The sequence below is a fragment of the Alnus glutinosa genome, chromosome 10, assembly GCF_958979055.1.
Source record: "Alnus glutinosa chromosome 10, dhAlnGlut1.1, whole genome shotgun sequence".
Lineage (NCBI taxonomy): Eukaryota > Viridiplantae > Streptophyta > Magnoliopsida > Fagales > Betulaceae > Alnus > Alnus glutinosa.
Genome location: NC_084895.1, coordinates 7,139,841 through 7,153,646, shown reverse-complemented (window position 1 = coordinate 7,153,646; position 13,806 = coordinate 7,139,841). Strand labels below are relative to the sequence as shown.

Sequence of the window (13,806 nt, the reverse complement as noted above, 5' to 3'; positions counted from 1 at the left end):
AGACTTCGCTTGGGCAGGGTTTATTCTTTCCCACTTCATCCTCCCTCCAATTGAAGGCCTTTTGTGACTCGGATTGGGCTGATTGCCCCGACACACGACGATCCATTATTGGGTACTGTGTTTTCTTGGGTGAGTCACTTATCTCATGGAAGTCAAAGAAACTAATTAATATTTCTAGATCTTTGCTGAATCTGAGTACCTATCTATGGCAGCTGCCTTTTGTGAGATGCTTTGGCTTCATGCTTTACTTCATGATCTTCAGGCCGCACAATCTCAAGCTGCATTACCTTTTTGTGATAGCCAGTTAGCTCTGCATATTGCTACTAAACCTGTATATCACAAGCGCACGAAGCATATCGAAATAGATTGCCATAACGTTCGCGAGAAAATACAATTGGGAATTCTTAGAACGTTTCATGTTGGCTCTAAACATCAGCTTGCTGATATCTTTACTAAGGCTCTCGGTTTATCTCCTTTTCATCATCTACCGTCCAAGATGAACCTAATCAACATATTTGCTCCATATTGAGGTTGAGTATTGGAATAAGCCACTGCAGCATGACAACACAGCTATGTGCTAAAAAGATAATTGTAATAAGCTGGAATACTCGGTTTATTGAATACTTGGAGCAAAGTTGTCTGCTTTATTAACTGCGCAAGTTATCTATTAAAAATAATTATGTAGCAAGCTGTCGGCTGGCTTAGTTCTTTCTAGTTTTTCTAGGGCAATGGCCTAACTTCACGCGCAAGGAAGATGTATTCCATGTTGTCTGTTGATAAAGATGAACACAAAATGCAAATTTTCTGCATATCTTTGTGACCTAATCATATCTTCCTCTTTCATAAGGGAGAATTTCAGTTCAGTGGAGTGCAGAGATACAATATTAAGAGCAAATGTTAGCCCTTTTGATAAAAGAAAATAAAAGTATATAGTTTAATAGTGAATCATGGAAATTTGCATCTAGCTATTAGCTTGTGAGAGAAAATATGCTCCTTCTGATTAGGTTGTCGAGTTCCTTTGTCTATAGAGTTGGCATAGAATAGGCATCTTATTAATTAATTTACTCGATCGACATGGGAGTAGCGTTTGGTTACCAGTAACACCCACGACATTGGTCACCTTTTGTTTTCAAAAAATAAAAAATAAGAAACGATAACGTCTAATTAACATGCTAGTCGGACTTTATATCATCATTCGGAAACAAAAAACAATGAGACGAGTTTGTTCGGAACCAAAAAACTCCATAAAGGCATGCATATTTCTTTTTCTTTTTGGCTTTTGGTGGTTGTAGCCTAAGCACCACCCTTGGACCACAAAAAACAATGAGACAAGTTTGTTCGGTACCAAGAACTCCATAACTTTATATATATATATATATATATATATATATATAAATAAAAATAGAATAATAAAATCGGAAGCAAGAGAAAGAAAATTACAAGAAATTACGGGTGGTTCGGTATTAGACACATACGTCGATCCGCTAACTAGGGGTGAAAATGCGGATGGGGATGCTGTTATTAGTAATATCCGCATCTGCATCCACATACGAATTATATGATTATTATCCGCATCCGCGCGGTTATTATCTGCTATCCATATATGAGGTAATAGACGTTTTGGATTACTATCTAAATTTATATGCAATATTAAATAATGCAGTTATTACTATATCCAAAGCTTAAATAAATTAATATTTAACTTGTTACATAATTCGCGATTATCAGTCATAGATGGCAATTGTTTCATAGAGTAATTTGGATTTGGATTACCAAAGAAAATAAAAAATAAATAAATGCAATGAGGTATGACTTTGAGGTGATAGTGAAAAAAACTTAACATAACCTAAAAGTTCTAAACTTACGAAATTCAAAATGACATCGTTTTAGTATATTCAATTTTAAATATATGCGGATATGGTTATTAACTGCATCCGCATTCTTTAAAACCACTATCAGTATCTGCATATGCGGATATTGGTTTTTGCTAACCGCATACTCATATGCGGATAACGAATAGCAGTTAGGTGCGGATAGCGAATGCGGGCGGTTATTATCTGCCCGCATTCTCACCCCTAAATGGAGAATATTTTAATATCAACTAGATACTAATATACGCAAAATATATTCTAACATTATATATGCCATCCCTAAAAAAAACAAATGAGAAAAACTGAAACTAAACTGCAGCAACAATAATACCCCTTAAACTAACACACCATTGGAATTTAGGAGACCCCCATTTGCAGCAAATTAAGTTCTAGATTACCAGGAGTTCTCTTAAACTTCCCTTTATCCAATTAAGACCCGAGCACGCACTTCAAATTTGATTCGCTGCAAAATCGTCCTAGAAAGAGTACCATGCCGAATCTTATTTCTGTTCCTCCAAAGATGACAAATGGTTGCACCAAAAACTAATATGCGCGCACACATAAGCAGGCAAATTCTTCTTCCTCCATTAATTCTGCAACCCCATAGCAGTAACATCATCCCACAACACAGGAGGGCCAACAACATTACACTGCCTGATTTGTAGCTTGTTTTTGTTTGTTGCTTTACTTTCCCAGCCAAAAAAAAAAAAAAATTGAGTGTGGTACAAAAAATTGTGTGCTTTGTTTGTGTAATGACAGGATATATATATATATATATATATATATATATATATATATATATATATATATATATATGCCCCTAATTATTGCTCTTTCATTCAACACTTACCACACAAAAAGAAAAAAGAAAAAAGAAAAAAAAAGACACAAATCGAAAAATGGACTCGATCACTTGACCAGGTATTGGGTGAAAACTCAACTAGAGTACTCTAAGACAGACAAGTGAGTTTCCCAAATCTAGTAGTGTGTAGCAGTTCGGAAGGCGGTTAAATCGGCGAAGTCAGTTCTGTTAACCAACCATGTCGGTTAAGTCGGTTAATTCGCCGACATTTAACCGACAATGAATATTTTCGAAGTTATCGGTTAAGGCGGTTAAAGCGGTCAGTATGCGGTCGGTTAACGATCAGTTAAGCCGGTCGGTTAATCGGTTTTGGTTAAGATTAAGCCTTAAAATGGGCCTTCTGGCCCTTTCTTATTTTGGGCCTCATTTTTTAATGGGTCAAAAAGATTCAAAATAATTTGAAGGCCTTTATAGTTTATGCTTTATTAGTTTATTTTTTAGGATTTGGCAAATTGGCAGCAGGCCCAGCCTAGAGCTAGCAAGGCCACTGGGCTATTATTTTCTTGTAGGCTACTACCTTGAGTCCTTTTTAGTTTTTATTTTTTTACATAATTTTTTTAAAAAACAAAAACAATAATACATAAAAAATAGAAAATACTGGAAAAGAGGTCCAATGGCAGTGGAAATTGGAAAACATAACATAATTACATAAAAATGAAAAATCCAATTTAGTGAATTCTCAATTCACGGACCACGGGTCCACAATGACTGCAAATATGAAACACTGAATGACTGAAATGTGCATTAGGTGCAATTGTGCTTTCACAGTTTCATTGCTTTGTGCAAAACTCCAAAGTCCAAATTGCAAAATGAGTCAAAATGTCAAATACTCAAATGAGTCAAATGACTCAATTACTCAAATGCATTGTATGTACATTATGCACTCAGCACTTATCACCTGATTTAGTTGATTCTCATTCACTTATGCACTTAGACACTCAGTGAGTCAGTGCTGACTGCTGAGTGGAAACAACAGTCCACAAATGACAAATCCACAATCATAGATTCATACATTCATAATAAATTACAAAATTACACCATTTTTCTTCAATAATACAATAATACTTGAATAAAAATAAAAATAACTTAAATTACTTAATGTTCAGCTGAATCAGCTACTAGCTAGCTGCATGTCTGCACCCTGTAAGGAAAAAAATTGAAAAAGCAAGAAAAAAAAAAGGTAGGAAAACATATGTTCTAAAGACTAAAAAAGCAAGGGAAAAAAAGCAGCAGAAAAAAATAGTAATATCTGTATGACTGTATCATCCTAAAAAATGCAAGAAAAAAAAATTTAAAAATGCATGAAACATTGAAACTGATGAAAGACAATCTGCATCCATTTGCTCAGAAATCTTTTGCATATTCTGGTAAATCAGAATATCAAATTCAGGATTCATTATAGTACACATCAAACAAAAAGAATATCTTCTATCTCTATTTCAATATCGACTCACAATAATAAGTATAAACTTATTAGTTATCAAGTTTCCACCAACAGGCAACCACTCCAGAATTCCAAACATTACCAGTTCCAAAAGCTCCAGAATTTCAAACAAAAGTTACAAAACCATAATTTAATAGTAACAAGCTAGAAATTACAGCTCCAAGTCTCCAACAAAAACTCCAAAAGAGAAGAGAAATAAAAACTTCCTCCAACAGACATGTGATGACTTTCAATTTGCTTCCTTAATCCTTCAATGATCAAACAAATCAAAAATCACAAGTTATAAATATAGACTACATAGTGATCAATAAAAAAGAGTAAAAGACCAATAGATCACAAACAAGTAAATGTCAAGAAAATAAAAAGATGAAAAAACATACCACTTACTTTCAATGTGACAAAGTACATCCTTCAAGCCTCATTGTTAAATGTAATGGAGTTAGACATAATTTCTACCACAAGAAAATTTTAAAAGAGTTAGTAAAAATCAATTCAATCGAATAATTGGAATAATGAACAAATATGATTAACAAATATTACCTGAGTCAAGCTTATAGCTATCTTCATCTTCAAAAGTAGGAAGATATAACTTATCATTCTCACTGACACAAGAAGATCTCAACCAATTTTGAGTACATATAAGAGCCTCCACTGTTTTCGGAGCTAAAGAACTCCGAAAATGATCTATGACGCGACCTCCAGTGCTAAATGCGGACTCAGAAGCAACAGTGGTGATCGGAATTGCCAAGACATCTCGTGCAACATCAGCTAGAACCGGAAACTTTGATGAATTTATCTTCCACCACATCAAAGCATCAAAAGTTTTACATGGTGACTCAACATCTTCCGCAAAATATCTTTCTATCTCTATCCGACATAATGCCAAATTTTTGGATGCCCGAAATGAATGGAAGTCTGTTAAAACATTTTTTTTACTTCTAGAAGTAGTAGAAGTACCCGCACCCACTGAGGCTGAATTTCCGCAACTCTGCTCTTCATTTGACTTGTCCCCACTTCCTCCAACATTTGTTACATTCTTAGCATAGTGATTATACAACTGCTCCAATGTATTCTTCAATTTGATGATAATCCTCTCTGCTTTTTCTTCAACTACATTACTTTTGAACCAAAATTCTAAAATAATTACTTTGTAACGCGGATCAAGCACAGCAGCAACAAACAACAGGGGGTTAATTTTCTCAAAGTCTTCCCAATACTTGTCGTATTTTATTTCTATCCTGATCGCCATTGAACTCAACAAATCATCATCATTCTCACAATACTCAATCAAAGTATTATAAACATTTTGGAGTATATTGAAATAATTGTTAGAAGTCGAGTATGAGGAACCCGATATCTCAATTGTCACCTCATAAAACACTTGCAAAAATTTAGCAAAGTTTCTAACATTTTTCCAATCTTCATCAAGCGGAACCCCCAACCCTCTTCTCCCTCCACCATCCTCACACAAGTAGTTCCCAAAACTAAAATCTTCATCTAACATTAGTTCAAATGCACTTTCATACTTTTCTGCCACATCCAACATCATATAAGTAGAGTTCCATCGAGTTGGAACATCAAGAACCAATGAAGCATGATACCCAACTGTCTTCCTTTCCGCACAAGACTTGAAGATGGCTAGTCTTTGAGGGGATCCCTTTACATATTTCACCATATTTCGGATCCTTACGATTGAATCATCTACATCTTTCAATCCTTCATGCACAATTAAATTGATAATATGTGCACAACACCTTACATGAATAAACTCATGGCGACAAATAACTCTATTATTGGCCATAGTTTGCTTTTTAAAACAATCAACTGCAGTATCATTTGCACTTGCATTGTCAAATGATATTGTCAATAACCCTGGAATCCCCCATTCCTCCAAACATTGCTCCAATTCTTTCGCAATCGTTAACCCCTTGTGATCTGACACTTAGCGAAATGCCAATATTCTTTTTTGATATTTTCAACTAGGATCAATGAAATGTCCAGTGATACATATGTAATTCATATTTTGAATCAAAGTCAATGTGTCATTGGTCAAACAAACCCTTTGACTAGTTTTCAAAAACTTGGTCTTCATTGTTTCCTTAGTCCTCATATACAACTTGATACAATCCCTCATCAATGTATAGCGAGAAGGAAGCCTAAATCGCGGCTCAAGAACCTTGAACAATTTCTTAAACCCCATCCTATCCACAGTTGAAAAATGCTTTTCATCCACAATAATCATCTCACAAAGCGTCTCCCTAATGATTTTTTCAGAGTACTTCGCAATGATTAGGTTCTTACAACTACTAGTACCACCATCACCCTCACTTGGCATAGACTCAAAAGTGAACTTAGATTGAAATACATCTTGATTAGCTAGTAATGCTTTGTACTGTTGGCATGCTTTGACATGGTACAACATGTTAGAGGTGCCATTGCTCTTTCCGTGACATTTATACCCAGCCCCACAATAATTACAACGTGCCACAGGTTTATTTGTAGGACTTTCTAAATCCTTAGTGTTGCCACACTATGGATTTTTTCCTAGCATTTCTTTTTCTTTTGTTCTTAGGGAGTGGTGGTCGTCCACCACGACCAGCACATCTAATCCCTTGTGTATCCGTCTGGACCGTCTCCCTTGTGAAGATAGTTGAATTTGAAAATGTGATTAATACAAGGAACTATTTATAGCTAAAATAAATGTCATTTCTTAGATAATTGCCTAATTGATGTCCGGTGTTCATAGTGATGCGGCTGATGCCTTTTGGTTTTATTTTTTGTTTTTTGTCAAATTTAATATAAAGTAAAAGGTTCCAAAAATTGAAAATAAATAACCCAGTTAATAACAAAATAAGCAAAAGTCATTAGTTTTGAACTAAACAGAACATACAGATACAGTTAAAATAAAATGTGTAGTATTTGTAAAATTTAACAAAAGTCATTAGCCAGTTAAAATAAAATGTGTAGTACCTGTAAAAAAATCATTTTGATATATTTTTGAATTTACACTCATACATTGATTGTGAATTTTAATTTGCTAAAAGCCTAAAACGAGTTGGACATAGATCCTAAAATGCTATACCTAAAATTTTTAAGAAATAATATACCTAAAAAATTATTCTTGTTCAATGTTCAGTACTTCAGTTCCTAACTTGCTCTGCAATGGCCGACTGGCTGTTTCAAAAAAAATTAAAAATGATAGTATGATACATCAAAAAAAATTAAGACTAAGAGAAGAGAGAAAGAGCTACTAGACAGTTCATTGAGTTCAGTAACTTGCTATAAAATGGTTGGGGTCATTGGGGAGAAGAGGGTAGTTGGCAGACTCGGCACGACGACATTGAGAACTGTTGCACTGAGCAGTCGGCGACTCAGCACTGGGCAATGGTTAGATCACCGACTCACAGGTGGCCAGGTGGGGTCGTGGGGACTCGGGGAGGTGCCGCAGCAGCCAGTAGGCGGCAGCAAGGAAAATGCCAAATCCAAATGGAAATGGAATGGCTGTCGGCTGAATCACTGAATTCTCATTCACTGGAGTCACTGGATTGACTGGAGAGGGGATCCGGGACCGGGAATCGGGATAGCCGGAAAGGTCAAGACTCAACTCTCAAGACTCAAGCCAATTTAGCAAAAGCCCGAAAGCCGTCAGGACTCAGGCGTCGACGCCGTCAAGGTTACTAGGTTAGGTCAAGCCGCCAGGGCCTTAAGGACTCAAGGTTCATGAAACTGAAGAGGTCTAATGAAAGAATGCGATGACTATATAGTCCGCCCAAAAAGGAGTCGTTTCATCTATAACCAAACGACACCGTTTTGATTTTTTTTTTTTTTATAAATGAATTGAAACAACGTCGTTTTAATGATATTAAAACGACGTCGTTTCGACATAGTGGGCGGTTAACCGGTCGGTTAATTTTCGGTTAAATTGCGGCTCGGGCCGGTTCGAAAATTCGGTTAACTGCTTAACTGACCGCCTACCGAACCGACCAGTTTTCGGTTTAAAGATTCTCTTCCGACTACCGAACCGAATTTTGTCAGTTAAGTTGGTAGGCGGTCAATTTCGATTCGGTTGCTGTTCGATAGGCGGTAATCGGTTAATCTGCACACCCCTACCCAAATCCAGCAGCCAATTCCAGTTTGTTGTGGTAAAAAGCTAAAAAGGTGATGAGAAAATTAAAAAGAGAAATGATTCATGCACTCATTTCTCACAACAATCACACAACAGCTGACGTGGAAAGGCTGTGTGTTTTTTTTTTTTTTTCAATTTTTCTTTTGTTGCTTGATAACCGGTTGGAGGGAAATGATATTTCATTTCCCCTCCAACGCAGCCCCCCCCCCCTCTCTCTCTCTGAAATTTATCCTCCGTACAATCCCCGTCCCTCTCGGCGTCCGGTATCCCACTCCGACAAATTTCCTCTCTCTGTCCAGCAGATTTCCCCCTCCAACGCAGCCCCCCTCTCTCTCTCTGAAATTTCTCCTCCGTTCTCCGGCAGATTTCCTCTCTCTCTCCAGCATTTTCCTCTCTCTCTCTCTCTCTCTCTCTCTCTCTCTCTCTCTCTCTCTCTCTCTCCGGTTCTGCATCAACCGTAGCCTAGGCAATCCCTGTCCCTCTCAGCGGTCGGCCTCCCCAGTCATCCGGCGTCCCCTCTCCGGCAAATTTGGTGGCCGGATCTGTCTCCGGCGACGCTAAAAAAACAGGTTCTCTCTCTCTCTCTCTCTCTCTCTCTGTGTGGCCGGATCTGTTGCTACAAAGAAAAATAGGTGAAATTTTTGGCTGCTTCACACAGTGGAGGCATGAAATGGCATGATTTATGTTATGGCATGAGTAGGCATGATTTTTGGATGGTGTATGAAATTGCATGATTTATGTTATTTTCTTTACATTTTGTTCTGGATTCCAAATTTTTTTTTCTTTTTTATTTGCTTGGATGTCAGGTTTTTGAGTTCTTTTTATAAGATCTGGGAGAGCATGGGCCAAGGAGTTAGCAGCGATGGAGGACAAAGTTCATTGGGCTATCTGTTTGTGAGTGGAGAAGCTCCTAAACCAGCTGCAACTAATGTTGAAACTGCTCCAAACTTGCTACTGCTTCTCCACCAGTTCCAGTAGATGTTGCCAAGCAGGTTCCTGCTAGTATCAACAGTACTTCTTCAAATAACTATATGCGGGCATATGGTCAAAACACTGGGAACTTCATCACGGTATGGCTATATTATGGTATCTTTTGCTATTTTTCCCATGCAACTGGCGCAGGGACTTTGTATTCTAAATTTAGTCCAAAACTTTGTAAGCATTCAAAGAAAATAGAAGTTAATCTTGATAGATTCATACTGAAGGAGAAGCAGCAGAAACCTTGATTATGTAAAAATACAAATACATATTGTATTTCTTAACCATGATGGTAATAGAGAAGGTAGAAGTTGAGTACCTATGATTCCCGGGACCATCTTACTATTTGTAAATGTGAGAGCATTTCATACAAAAACGTGGAAAGTACATTAATATCATGTATTCACAACATATATAGCATCATAATGTGCTAATGGCATGATATTAGTAGCTCACAGTCCTTTCCAAATGAGTTCATTCTTCTGATGTAAATGTGTATAAGATTCACCATTCTGCTGAAGAAGTCTATGTGGCATTTGTCATTAAAGGCTGTTATTTATATTTTAGTAACAATAGTTATAAGGTCTGATAGGCAATACAGGAAAATAGTATGTTACAAAAATTGGAGTTGTGAGCATCAATTTCTGTTCCACTTTATTTTGGGGATTTTAATATTGAAATGCTTTGCATGTGATGTCCATATGTTTGGTTTCTTTTCTGCTTCAACCCTTATGTTTTCCGTTTTATATTTCTCAATTTTTGTTGTTATTGGTTTGAGGAGGCTGAATGCTAGACATAGATCAATTCTATTTGAGTTCTCAGGATATGCATTAAATGCGTTCTATCCCATCCTCATCTCCCTCCCTTGGGCTTGTAAATGTAATCTATCAATGTAAATATGAAGAATGGAAAGAAACCGGATTTTGAGGTTCCAGATTTTGTTTTCTTTTACAAGTATTGAACATCATCTATCATGGTGTTAAAAGTTTGAAAGATTAGGCAGTGCTTACTGTTTGTATGAAGTGTTTGGGGAGATTTTGGAGTTGAAAGGCATTTCATATGTGGTATTTGAAAATTATATTAATGGTATATGTAGTTCGTAACTGAATATTATCTAATATATGTGGGTGTCAATGGTTGGTAATTGAATACTATTAATGGTTGTCAGGCTGTTTTAATTATCATTGATTGTGAACTTCCTAAAATGATGCTGATTTAATTGTTTGTCTACAACATGCTAGTATGTTTCATTGTGATTAAAAATTATTAGCCAATTAAAAATTAAATATAAATTAATTGATCATTTTCTTTTTATTTTAATGCAATCGACTCCTGGCATTATTGACAGGTTGTCCACAAGAAAACTGCATCAGTTTTGTGCTTGGCCACTGTAAAAAAATGGGCTTTCTGGCCAATTTTCAAAATTTTCTGCCTTGAAGTTATAGCAACAATTTTCAGGATTCAAACAATAGTTATTTGAACAATGGTAGCACCAATATAACGAAATGTTTTAAAACAAGTGCCGGTTCGATTCAAGTGAAAGAGCAATCACTTGAAAGATACCAAATTTGTCCATTTAACAATAGGGGTTTGACTAATCCAGCCTGAAGTGCATGTGGGTTTGATTTGGGTTCTTTCAATAATTGAATGTGGGTTAATCAAAATTCCTGACTGAGATATGATTTTGTTTTAATGATATTAAATTTTCGTATATACTATTATTTGAGTTAATTTTACTTTTGTGTTATTGCATAATATATAGACTAATTTCATTTTATCTTGTAGGTTGCTGTTCTAGAGGTGGTACTTAAGAGGATTGCATCATCTAGTCGGTTGGCCAGAAGATGGTTTTGGTTTAAGTTTTAAAGATTGCATGCATATTTGCTTCTTTTGTTACATTGACTCCTAAAGCGAAATTAATAGTGTAATGTTTTGTAGGAGAGTTCTACTTTGATTTGGGATAACATTTTTTTCATACCTCCCTATTTTGATGTTTCTACTGATCCCACCCCAGAGGCAACTATAAATGACGTAGATAATGAAATCTTTCACTGGATCAACAATTTTGTAGCTATTTGAGAGTTGCCTTTTTATATTTTTGGCATTATCGTATATGGTAGACATGGAGAGACTATTGAAGTTAAGGAATGGGCATTTAATTTTCGAGCAAACAGCCACATGTATAATACCATCTTAGCTATATATGAAATATGTTATTTTGATTAATAGTACCTAGTCAAATTTGGCTTCTTTTATTTTACATTTTTCTTTTTCTGGAATTAGCTTACTAGTATTACATCCTGTGAAGAGTTGAGTTCCACATATTTGTAATGGCTTTAATTTGAAGATTGTTTATGTTAATGAGGCATTTGCTAGCTGATAGATCCATGTGTTAATGAAATTGTAATTTTCTTTTGGTGGATTTCATAGCACATTCGAGCTTTGAAATCTAATGCAAGTGTTAATTGAAGTTCTCATGACACAGCACCAGTAAATCAATTCGTAATGGACCAACCAAAAAAGCAAAGAAGTGATATTGGCATCACACCAGAAAAAGAACTGGTAGCAGAGCAATCACAAATCAAGAAATACTTTAAAATGCAAATTTCATAACAATGGATAATTGGGGCGCTACATCTTTAAATAAAGATCCACTTATCGAAATCCATAAGAAAACTACTACTAATATAATTGAATCAATCATTCATTTTCCAAGATTTCGTAAGAAAACTACTACTAACATAATTGAATCAATCAACCATTTTCCAAGGAGCTGCTGCACGACTTCTTGTAGAATAAGGAGACTTCTTTCAATTAAACACCACTTCGGTGAATGGACACTCATAGTCCGAGTAGAACTCCCTGTAAGACGAGATTTCACAGAAGTGAAGGTCAACAATGAACCTTCTGCCTAAAATTTCTCATTTCTCCTTGAACAATGAACGATACACGTCTTTAGCATTCCTTTTCTTCTTTTTCTGGGATCCAGTAGTAGTGCAATATTGGACAAAACACTAGTACATCCAAGTATCCAAACAAAACACAAGTCATAAAAACTGCAACCGTTGAAAGGGTTAAGAAAATACCTCCCACAAAGGCAAATATACATCAAAATGCCCATCAAGAAGTACATCAAATATATATGTGCACCAAAACTGTACAAATATACATACATTCAGCATCAAATATACATTCACATTCAGCATCAAATCTTGCTTTGCCAGGGCTTAACGAATGATTATGCTTCAACTCAACTTTTTTCAAAAACCACGTTATATTAAAAGAGAAATGGGCAAGTTTAAGTCAAGATGAGAATCATAAACTAACCAGAAGAGTCTAGCAGAGATTGGGCAGACAAATGATTATTGCCTTAAGCTGACACTTCCCAAGAGCCTATAGATGAAAATGTTAAAACATATTTTTTTTAAAGAATAATAGATCTATATATTGACAAAAGAATCTACTATACAAACAAGGGAAACAACCCCAAGCAGAACACCTTACAACCAGAGATTGTCTCTAGGCAAACAACCAAACAAAACTACATATTGTTTTTTGGATGAATTAAAGCTTCATTAACCAAACAAAGTCAATACAACTCTCCAGTAAACACTGGAATCTCAATTCCAACAAGAAACCAAAACTACAACCTCAACAAAACAGAGGCAAAACTGTTAAGCTATACACTCAAAACAACACAACAGATGCCACCCAGGACAATGTAGCTGATGCCACACTATCGCAACCTGTTCAAAATCTTCCAAGTAAGGCAAGCTCAACAAAGGCAATATCAAGCAAAAATCGTGGTCCAGATCATTCAGCCAAAATCTTCCGAGTAACAAAATAAAAATTGCTGAAGCAAAGCATAGAGGACAGCGAGACCATTGAGTTTTGATCAAGGCTTTGGTTTCAGGCTCTCAAAGTATCAACGAATTGATGTTGAAACCTGAACTGCCTGAGCATTAGGCATTCTAAATTTTATTTGCTTGAGCTTCACTCCTTTAAGAAAGATGAGGGAAAGGGGCAAAAAGTTAAGTCTTCTTGGGGGTACAGTTGGTTTGGTTTTAAAGGAAATGAGGAAGAACGATAATGGTGGTCACTTCTAGTCACCCCTCAGGGGTAATGTCATCAACTAAATAAACATGTACATATATATATATATATATATATATATATATATATATATTTGTAAGTAAATAAACATCCATATTAATATACGAGGGGACATTGAAACTTAAATTTTGAATTTAGGAGAAATTTAAAGTTTGGAAGGGAATTGCAAATAGGGTGATAGTTTGGAAGGGAAGTGTAATTTACAGTATAATTAATCATAAATTAATAAAATGGTGTACAGTAATAGAGCTACTAATATAATTCTATTATCAACTAAAATAAACTCATAATTAAAATAACGTGACAGTAAAATTTAATTTTTTTTTAATAATTGACTTTTATTCTAAGTTTTTGACTTGTTCTTAACCAAGAAAATGTGTTAAGCTATCCACCACTCATCATGTGAACAATA

General features: G+C 35.6%; 1 protein-coding gene across 1 annotated transcript; it reads right to left on the bottom strand.

Annotated features, from left to right (window-relative positions):
- Window positions 1-4,588: 4,588 nt before the first annotated feature.
- On the bottom strand, window positions 4,589-5,852 carry LOC133878971 (zinc finger BED domain-containing protein RICESLEEPER 2-like). The gene is made up of 2 exons (XM_062317529.1): window positions 4,718-5,852; window positions 4,589-4,629 (listed from the first exon to the last, which is right to left on the bottom strand). The coding sequence occupies exons 1-2, from the start codon at window positions 5,850-5,852 to the stop codon at window positions 4,589-4,591; spliced, it is 1,176 nt and encodes a 391-aa protein (XP_062173513.1).
- Between the last annotated feature and the right edge of the window lie 7,954 nt (window positions 5,853-13,806).

Bases quoted from the DNA above. Each gene is read 5' to 3' on its own strand.
- LOC133878971 (XM_062317529.1), bottom strand. From the start codon at position 5,852: ATGGTGAAATATGTAAAGGGATCCCCTCAAAGACTAGCCATCTTCAAG. The intron at 4,630-4,717 runs GTAATATTTGTT...TTCTTGTGGTAG, and splicing joins TAGCTATAAGCTTGACTCAG to AAATTATGTCTAACTCCATT.